Source organism: Nanorana parkeri, unplaced genomic scaffold, assembly GCF_000935625.1.
Source record: "Nanorana parkeri isolate BGI_ZX_2015 unplaced genomic scaffold, ASM93562v1 scaffold1453, whole genome shotgun sequence".
NCBI classification, from domain to species: domain Eukaryota; kingdom Metazoa; phylum Chordata; class Amphibia; order Anura; family Dicroglossidae; genus Nanorana; species Nanorana parkeri.
In genome coordinates, this window is record NW_017307721.1 from 79,024 (window position 1) to 89,855 (window position 10,832).

General features: G+C 49.6%; 1 protein-coding gene across 3 annotated transcripts in view; it reads left to right on the plus strand.

Annotated features, from left to right (window-relative positions):
* The window catches only part of HMBOX1 (homeobox containing 1), a 49,482-nt gene that overhangs the window by 7,030 nt on the left and 31,620 nt on the right, over nt 1-10,832 (plus strand). For all 3 annotated transcript variants that reach the window (XM_018570086.1, XM_018570089.1, XM_018570088.1), the window contains exon 2: nt 5,547-6,020. In XM_018570086.1, the coding sequence (XP_018425588.1) occupies nt 5,547-6,020 (474 nt within the window). The remainder of the gene's footprint in view (nt 1-5,546; nt 6,021-10,832) is intronic.

Below are 10,832 nucleotides of genomic sequence, written 5' to 3' on the forward strand. Positions count from 1 at the left end.
TTTTCTATTTGTGTTTGGCGGGCTCTGCCTATCTAGAGGCAGAGCCAGCTGTACCCGCCCCCTCCCCCGTCCGTTCCGCCAGTCAGCGCTGGCGGATAGGGGGAAATCCCTGCGGGGAGTGGTGACTCACAGTCACCGCTCTCTGTAGGGAGATGATCAGGAAGTGAGCAGATCGGCTGCATGTTTCTGCTCACTTCCCGATCAATAGAGCCGACCTGTGACAGCTTCTTTGTCACAGGTCGGCTATAACTAATGAGGAGTAGAAATCACCCTCCTCCATAGTTCTCCTTTTTAATCCAAAATGTTGAACTGAGGGAAATTCTTTGAATGGGGGACACCTGGTCCAGGTAAAACTGTCTAACAGGGGAATTACCCTCACATGGGGAGACTTCCGCTAACTTCCTGTTGCATCTCTGGGATGTTTTGCTGCGTTGTAGCCGCGTTTTTGATTTGTTCCACTTGCTGGAATGGGGCTGTCAGTATGTTAGCTGCAGTGCGTTTTTGACGCGTTTTGTGTTTCCGGACCGTTTCCGGACCGTACAAAATGTGACATGCAGTATTTTTCTGTCATAACCTGAACGGACTGCGCACGTGAGAACTGTAGCCCATAAAACACACAGGGATACATTGGGATGCATTTTTAGTGCAGGAGCGTACGGATCAGGTCAGCACAGAAAACGAACGTCGTGTGAACAGGCCCTAAAGGAGAACTCCAGGCAAATAAAAGCTTAATGCAGTGGGACTATCCCTCATGCGCAAGGGTTAACCTCTTGCCGTCCGCCCATAGTAGAAAAACGGACGGACGGCACTGCAGCATCTGCGGGTTGCCGTCTCCAGACGGCAATTTTTTTCTGCTCGCGCGCGCCCCCTAGCGGGCACGCACGGGCAGAAAAGACCCGATCAGTGCACACACCCGTTACCGGGTGTTACACATATAGGCGATCAGCGGGTCCATAGCCCGCCGATCGCCTATATGTGCTCATTCGCGGATGCCGTGACAGGAGAGGGGCTGGATTCCCCCCGTCCCCACTCCGATCCTCCCACGCTGACTGGCGGAACGGACAGGGGAGGGGGTGTGTACAGCTGGCTCTGCCTCTAGATAGGCAGAGCCAGCTGTCAGTCACGCAGCTGGGCGGATCTCGACATCGATGTCGGGATCCGCTGCGGCGTCTCGGTATACCACGAGCTGTAGCTCCCTATATACTGAGCTTAGGGTGACGGGAGGACGCTAGTTTGTGTCCTCCCGTTACCCTAAGGAGAACTATGGGGAAAAGCCCTAACCTCATAGTTCTCCTTTTAAGCCTAGAAATGATCCCTGAATACAACAGGCCGTATTCACTACACGAGCACACCAGGATAGGGATACCGATTTCCAAAATGGTGACCGTCCAATGAGATTTACATATTACAGTCACATAGATGAAATAAAGATCCTTCTCCTTGTGTTAGAGCTTTGTAAATTAAGATTTGAACCTCCCGTTCTTCTTCAATGTCTGTTTTCAGAGTAATTTGTATTAATTGATATTTACAATATAAAAAAAATTAAACTTGATGGCGACAACGAGAGAGAGAAAGCTTGTGTCCCCGAAAGTGATAAGTAGTTGTATACAGTGTTTATCTCCTTTCCTTTTGCTGTCTAATACTATTTGCTCATTGTGTGAACTGTTCTCTTTTTTTCTTCCTTCCTTTCCCTTGCAAAGCAATTATCGACCCCTCATTAATCAGACGCAAGCCGCGTGCATACAATGCGTCCGACAAGAGCCAATACACACTCATTTTTTCATAATAAAGAACTCATCACTTTGGGGGCCGGTGCAAGCTTTCTAGAAAGCCTTGTACACTTTGCACAAGCACCACGTATCTTAATCAAATGAACTGCGAGTGTCTGCTGCAAACCAACTTTTGCAGGATAAATGGCCCCATTCACCGTGACGTCGGGGGATTTGATTTTTTTTTATCGTCAAGCAAGTTTCTAAGTCTTTCCTACTCTATCCACTAGTAATTTCTGTTTGAAGTTCGACTAATTTATTCAGAGAATACCGGTGACGGAAAGTAGAGATCACACAGGGGTATGAGCTCCATTTCACTGAAGAAGAGTGTAAGAGAAAGTAATGAAATGACCTCCGCTTTTAGACCCCGTTCACACTGAGCGGTTTATAGCGCGATTTCCGCTAGTATTATTATACAGGATTTATATAGAGCGCCAACAGTGTGCGCAGCGCTTTACAATATAAGGAAGACATTACAATTCAAGACAAGATGGTGAGGAGGGCCCTGCCCCTGAGGGCTTACAATCTGAAAGAGGAGGGGCATGTGATACATGAGGAGGGAGCTGTGTGGGGATGAATTGTTTGAGAATGTGAAGGTTCAGTGGTTAGGTCGAGGTGGGATCAGCTTCCTGGAAGAGGTGAGTCTTTAGGGAACGCCTAAAGGCAGTCAAGGTGGGAGATAGACGGACAGGTTGGGGTAAAGAGTTCCAGAGGATGGGAGGGACTCTAGAGAAGTCCTGGAGGCGAGTATGGGAGGAGATGATGAGGGAGCTGGAAAGCAGAAGGTCTTGGAGAGAGCAGAGGGGACGGGGAAGGTCGGAGATATATCCGGGGCGGAGTTGTGGATGGCTTTATAAGTGAAAGAGATAATAAGGGAGTGGATGAGTAGTTTTGCGGTGTCATTGGGAGGATGAAGGCGGCAGGATTTGGATAGCGATTGGATGTGGGGAAGAAAGGTGAGGTCCGAGTCAAGGATAGTAAATTGCACATATTTCCGCGCGATATCGCTCTATGTAGCTTGACCAATGAATTGCAATGGAGCTGTTCACATCTCACAGCTCAATGTCGCCTGTAGCTCATCGCTCGTACATGACCCTTTTTTCTGCAGATGTCGCGCGTTTCGGCCCCAATAGACTCAATGGTGTCGCGCATTACCGGCGATATTGTGCGACATGGCGCTAGAGAAGGGTCACTTTTGCACAGCGTTATGTACGGAAAGAATGATGTCGCATCAAGACCGCAGTTGGTTGGTTACAGCCCAATGTAGCAGCGACAAAGTCGCCCTACGTAGCGCGTCAAAATGTGCATTGTCGAGCAATATTGCGCAATGTAGCTCAATGCCGCTCAGCACGAAATCGCGCAGACAAACGCGCGATTCTCCATGTCGCTCTTACTCTACATGAAAATGTCCTGGGGGCACAGATCTTCTCTGACTTCTTGTCTCTGTGCAATCCAACAGTAAGTGGGGTGAAATCTCCCGGATAGCTACTATCGCATATTATAAGGAGTAGGTCTTCACTTCGCTTATCAGGATTAGGTCTTCAACATGCTTTTCTCATATCGCTAATAGTATCAGATCTGCTGTGCTGTAGGAATGAGCTCAGGTTGGGACCAGGCTTTGGTGTGAACCTAAGCTCCTCCAAACCCAGAAGTAAGCTGCTTCCACTGCTACCTAATCAGCTGCGGCTGGGAAATTGCCCACCTACAGCTGCAGGTAAGCCAAGGGACAAGATGCAATGAAGTGGGGATGTTCAGATACAAAGTACCACACTCCGTACAAGTACATGCACAAATACTTTTCCAGCAGCTGTCATTTTTAAGGAGCATATGGAGCTCCTGGGATTTGTGCATCCCTGTTTTAATGTATGTTTTTTATTTAAATAAATATATATATAAGGGATGCACCGATACCATTTTTTCAAGTACTGATACTTGTCCAAGTCCTCACAGATACAAGTACTGATACTTGTCCAAGTCCTCCCAGATACAAGTACTGATACGTTTTTCTTTAGTGTCATGTGACAGTTTTTCGAAAACAATACAGACTAATGATTTCAGGACAGTGATGGAGCACCATGGTCAGGTCCCAGCTGCAACCCTGGTAGTTCTCATGAAAATGCCAAGTATCGGCACTGGTATCTGAACATTCCTACTATGAAGTCATTGACCCTCTATGACCACCTAGTCGTTATAAGATTTAAGGAACTTTGCACATATGGGCAGCGCTTAGTGACCACTCTTGAAGACGTTTTTGACATAAAAGGACAGTCTCTCTTTAGTCTTCACAAACAGATAATAGCTCCTAGTCAGCCAAAGGCAACACAAAGTCCACTTGTCTTTGAACAAAGTAACATAATGAGTTTCACCAACTACAGGTTGTCCTTCACAGACCACTTGACCCAAATCCCAGGGTTTTTTGGGGAACAGAACAACAGCCCCCTCCGTAGTATTCAGTGCCCATAAGCACTCCAGTATGGTAAGAATGGTTTCCACACACATCTGTATGGTCTCGGCTACTACACCCCCCTCCTGTGTGTTCCTGGTTCCTTCAGCCTCACCACTCTATCAGCCTACCTGGCTGTCTCCCGTGTGGCTCCACGACCACTCGGCTCAACTCCTGTGTGCCTCTCAATCGCGCCACCTCCAAACACATACTCCCTGAACTGTGGTCCAGTCTCATTAATAGGCAAGGTGTGCTGGTGACATCCTTCAAACTATCATTAATAGGGCTGTCTACAGCCACCTGATTGGCTTAGTCCAGTAATGGCGACACTTGGACCCAGGATTGGAGATTTCATCCCACCCAAGACTCTTGTAAATCTCCAGAGTCCCAAATCCCAGCTACAAGGTAGAAAACCTGGAAAGAACTGAAAAGCCAGATAGTTACCTGTAAAAATACTTTCAAAGTGCACTGGCTTGCTCAGTAGCATTGCACTTTAAGATTCACCCCAGGATCAGGCGTATTGAACGTCCACAGAGCTGTAAAACCCCAGAAACTGATGGAGAGAGTACTCAACACCCGTCTATCCAGCCTATGGCCAGTACATAGGAACATGAATGCAACCTAGGTAAGGGAACCCCCTGGAGTAGTGATGCTCAAGTGGGTGTGTTCAGTAGGGTCTCCTACAAAATTGTGTGCATCTTACTGCACTCCTTACCGGATCTCCTAGGAGATGATGTCTGTAATAGGGTGCTTGCAGCGACCACGAAGGCACCGTGTAGTCAAGTAGTAATTCCAAAAGATGTCACCAGCACTCCAAAAGTAGATTCCATAAATTTTAATGACAACGGTCATTCAAAATCACAAGTACTGTCGGGGCCACGTTGGGTCCCCGTCATCAGGCTCAGAATAACACACTGTGCAACCCAAACCATACATATATATTAAAGGTCACAGATGTGTATATATGTAGGTTTGGGTTGCACAGTGTGTTATTCTGAGCCTGATGACGGGGACCCAACGTGGCCCCGACAGTACTTGTGACTTTGTATGACCGATGTCATTAAAATTTATGGAATCTACTTTTGGAGTGCTGGTGACATCTTACTCGCTTGTTAAGGCAACCGTAGATGACAATACATAGTATACAGGCCATAGAAATGAATAGAGCGATCGGCGCTGTATAGTCCGGGTTTTGCATCCGAAGCTTGAATGGTTTATTTTTAGGTGGGAAAATGGAGGATCCTTTGCCGAAGTTTTCATTGGAATTGTTAAATGTGATCCCAAAACTCAGCTACCCCGTGACTAATTGTGCCATCTTTTGGTTTTCTTTACAGTCTGCCAGAAACCATGTCACATTACACAGATGAACCCAGATTCACCATAGAGCAGATAGACCTGCTGCAACGTCTGCGACGCACTGGAATGACCAAACACGAAATCCTGCACGCGCTGGAGACGCTGGACCGCCTGGACCAAGAACACAGTGACAAATTCGGAAGGAGGTCCAACTATGGGAGCAGCACTTATAACAGCACTAACAATGTCCCCGCCTCTTCTTCCACTGCCACCGCTTCAACACAGACCCTCCATTGTGGCATGTCCCCATCGCCCAGCAATAGCTGTGACACCTCCCCGCAACCTTGCACTACCAACCAGAACGGGAGAGAGAGCAGTGAGAGGATCCCGACCTCCAATGGGAAGATGTCTCCAACACGTTATCATACCAACAGCATTGGACCAAGGTCGTATAGCTTTGAGGCATCGGAGGAGGATCTGGATGTTGATGACAAGGTGGAAGAGTTAATGAGGTCAGTATAGTGCATTGATCTAGAATCATACCAATCGATCTGTATATCTTTGTAATTGTTTTTACATATGCTAGCAAAAGTGTGGGGGGGCATTGTGTACAGGAGACGAGTGTGGAGGGTATGACAGGGGGCAATATGTACAGGAGAGGGGTGTGGAGGGTATGACAGGGGGCAATATGTACAGGAGAGGGGTGTGGAGGGTATGACAGGGGGCAATATGTACAGGAGAGGGGTGTGGAGGGTATGACAGGGGGCAATATGTACAGGAGAGGGGTGTGGAGGGTATGACAGGGGGCAATATGTACAGGAGAGGGGTGTGGAGGGTATGACAGGGGGCAATATGTACAGGAGAGGGGTGTGGAGGGTATGACAGGGGGCAATATGTACAGGAGAGGGGTGTGGAGGGTATGACAGGGGGCAATATGTACAGGAGAGGGGTGTGGAGGGTATGACAGGGGGCAATATGTACAGGAGAGGGGTGTGGAGGGTATGACAGGGGGCAATATGTACAGGAGAGGGGTGTGGAGGGTATGACAGGGGGCAATATGTACAGGAGAGGGGTGTGGAGGGTATGACAGGGGGCAATATGTACAGGAGAGGGGTGTGGAGGGTATGACAGGGGGCAATATGTACAGGAGAGGGGTGTGGAGGGTATGACAGGGGGCAATATGTACAGGAGAGGGGTGTGGAGGGTATGACAGGGGGCAATATGTACAGGAGAGGGGTGTGGAGGGTATGACAGGGGGCAATATGTACAGGAGAGGGGTGTGGAGGGTATGACAGGGGGCAATATGTACAGGAGAGGGGTGTGGAGGGTATGACAGGGGGCAATATGTACAGGAGAGGGGTGTGGAGGGTATGACAGGGGGCAATATGTACAGGAGAGGGGTGTGGAGGGTATGACAGGGGGCAATATGTACAGGAGAGGGGTGTGGAGGGTATGACAGGGGGCAATATGTACAGGAGAGGGGTGTGGAGGGTATGACAGGGGGCAATATGTACAGGAGAGGGGTGTGGAGGGTATGACAGGGGGCAATATGTACAGGAGAGGGGTGTGGAGGGTATGACAGGGGGCAATATGTACAGGAGAGGGGTGTGGAGGGTATGACAGGGGGCAATATGTACAGGAGAGGGGTGTGGAGGGTATGACAGGGGGCAATATGTACAGGAGAGGGGTGTGGAGGGTATGACAGGGGGCAATATGTACAGGAGAGGGGTGTGGAGGGTATGACAGGGGGCAATATGTACAGGAGAGGGGTGTGGAGGGTATGACAGGGGGCAATATGTACAGGAGAGGGGTGTGGAGGGTATGACAGGGGGCAATATGTACAGGAGAGGGGTGTGGAGGGTATGACAGGGGGCAATATGTACAGGAGAGGGGTGTGGAGGGTATGACAGGGGGCAATATGTACAGGAGAGGGGTGTGGAGGGTATGACAGGGGGCAATATGTACAGGAGAGGGGTGTGGAGGGTATGACAGGGGGCAATATGTACAGGAGAGGGGTGTGGAGGGTATGACAGGGGGCAATATGTACAGGAGAGGGGTGTGGAGGGTATGACAGGGGGCAATATGTACAGGAGAGGGGTGTGGAGGGTATGACAGGGGGCAATATGTACAGGAGAGGGGTGTGGAGGGTATGACAGGGGGCAATATGTACAGGAGAGGGGTGTGGAGGGTATGACAGGGGGCAATATGTACAGGAGAGGGGTGTGGAGGGTATGACAGGGGGCAATATGTACAGGAGAGGGGTGTGGAGGGTATGACAGGGGGCAATATGTACAGGAGAGGGGTGTGGAGGGTATGACAGGGGGCAATATGTACAGGAGAGGGGTGTGGAGGGTATGACAGGGGGCAATATGTACAGGAGAGGGGTGTGGAGGGTATGACAGGGGGCAATATGTACAGGAGAGGGGTGTGGAGGGTATGACAGGGGGCAATATGTACAGGAGAGGGGTGTGGAGGGTATGACAGGGGGCAATATGTACAGGAGAGGGGTGTGGAGGGTATGACAGGGGGCAATATGTACAGGAGAGGGGTGTGGAGGGTATGACAGGGGGCAATATGTACAGGAGAGGGGTGTGGAGGGTATGACAGGGGGCAATATGTACAGGAGAGGGGTGTGGAGGGTATGACAGGGGGCAATATGTACAGGAGAGGGGTGTGGAGGGTATGACAGGGGGCAATATGTACAGGAGAGGGGTGTGGAGGGTATGACAGGGGGCAATATGTACAGGAGAGGGGTGTGGAGGGTATGACAGGGGGCAATATGTACAGGAGAGGGGTGTGGAGGGTATGACAGGGGGCAATATGTACAGGAGAGGGGTGTGGAGGGTATGACAGGGGGCAATATGTACAGGAGAGGGGTGTGGAGGGTATGACAGGGGGCAATATGTACAGGAGAGGGGTGTGGAGGGTATGACAGGGGGCAATATGTACAGGAGAGGGGTGTGGAGGGTATGACAGGGGGCAATATGTACAGGAGAGGGGTGTGGAGGGTATGACAGGGGGCAATATGTACAGGAGAGGGGTGTGGAGGGTATGACAGTGGGAAGGCCGGAGGTCAGATATAAGACTGAAGGGAAGGCCGGAGGTCAGATATGAGAGTAGACTGGAGGGATGTATGGAGTTCTGCTTTGTGTTTAGTCCATTGGGTTGCACACGGGATCATTCTATGAAGGTGATCTGAGTGTAGCTCTCGCCCCCATTGTGGAGACTCTGGAGGTGTAAATCTATCCTGCCACTAAACAAATACATTCGTTTCATCACTGAAACACTGTAATTGGTTCTGAAATTTCTAATTTTCTTTTTTTAATTAAGAAAGAGATTAAAATTCTGTTGTGGCCTTTAATTTCGGCTGTATATCCTTCCATTGTTTAATTAAGTGCTCCCCCCTTCACCTACGTTCTCCCGGCTCAGTACGGGAAGAACGGCGCTCTGCTGACTTCAGTGGCTTTGCTTGTTCTGGTGACACAACAAACGTCTCGGCCTTCCTCGGGTCATAATTAATAGATTGTAATTACAAGACTTGAAATATTTCCATACCGACAGTGAAGCTGATTTCTGTGAATTGAAATTCCGGCTGGAATGGATTTAATTCCATTAAGGTGTCACGGGGTGACTTTTAGGGAGGACCAGACCTGCAAAGGTTAGACGTGTACAATGTTCATAGTGGACCTCACAGTTCAATGCAAGGTCCGCTTATACTGCCTGCACCCCCTCCATGAAACACCCAGGTATACGTCCCCCACCCCCTTCCCCTGTCCATACACTAAGCTTAGGTGTCCTCACAGTTCAATGCCAGACCCTCTTATACTGCCTGGACCCCTCCATGATACACCCCGGGTATACGTCCCCCACCCCCTTCCTCTGTCCATAGACTAAGCTTAGGTGTACTCACAGTTCAATGCCAGACCCTCTTATACTGCCTGGACCCCTCCATGATACACCCCGGGTATACGTCCCCCACGCGCTTCCTCTGTCCATAGACTAAGCTTAGGTGTCCTCACAGTTCAATGCCAGACCCTCTTATACTGCCTGGACCCCTCCATGAAACACCCCGGGTATACGTCCCCACCCCCTTCCTCTGTCCATGGACTAAGCTTGGGTGTCCTCCCAGTTCAATGCAAGGTCCTCTTGTACTGCCTGGACCCCTCCATGATACACCCCGGGTATACGTCCCCCATCCCCACCCCCTTCCCCTGTCCATAGACTAAGCTTAGGTGTCCTCCCAGTTCAATGCAAGGTCCTCTTGTACTGCCTGGAACCCCTCCATGAAACACCCCGGGTATACGTCCCCACCCCCTTCCTCTGTCCATGGACTAAGCTTGGGTGTCCTCCCAGTTCAATGCAAGGTCCTCTTGTACTGCCTGGAACCCCTCCATGAAACACCCCGGGTATACGTTCCCGCCCCCTTCCTCTGTCCATGTACTAAGCTTGGGTGTCCTCACACTTCTGGGGAATACAGATGGGGCAAATTCTCTCAAGGAGGTGCTCTTGCGATGGACTGGGGTGTCTTCTTGCAAGATTAGGCCTGCCTACATTCCCCGGGAATCTTCCAGGACGGTGAGGTGATTGGTGAAGAGGGGTCCCGGGCAATTTTAATGGATTTTGCATTTTGTTACAAGATCATCCTTAATGTCTTGCACTGTTTGCAGTGTTTCAGGTTAAAGTGAAACTCCACTTAAAAAAAATATACACTCCTCTCCAGGCCAATTGTTTACCTTTTTAAGTGAAGATCCTTACCCGCTTCTCCAGTATAGATACTGAGAAAGGAAATCCTTGTATGCTTCACTGGAAGTGTTGACATTTCAGTGCCAGTGTTGCCTCTTTACCCTGGCCAGTATATAACACAGAAGGCTGTGACTGCAGGAACCCCGTGGTCAATGCTGTGGATGCCGGAACTCTGGGACAACATTGAAATAGTGACAAACGGGCAAAGAACCGGCACAGGCAGTATAGGTGGAATGGTCGCAAGAATAAAAATGTTTTTTTTTAATCAGTTTTTAGTGAACCGTTGCTGGCTGCAGATCAGTATCTGAACCCCGGCACACTAGAATTCACATGGCTGGAAGAAGGGGTAATCATAGTGTTGCTCTAAGAAGTTGCGGGATCGGTCTTAAAACTTCCACCTTATATCATTGGATTTTAGAGTAGCACGTCCATGGAACGCAGAGGTTTAGGAAGGGGGTGGGAGAGCTTGTTGATGACGGACATGAGCTCTGTGAAGTTTGGGAGGGGGGTAGAGGGAGCTTAATAATGACGGACATGAGCTCTGTGAAGTTTGGGAGGGGGGTAGAGGGAGCTTAATAATG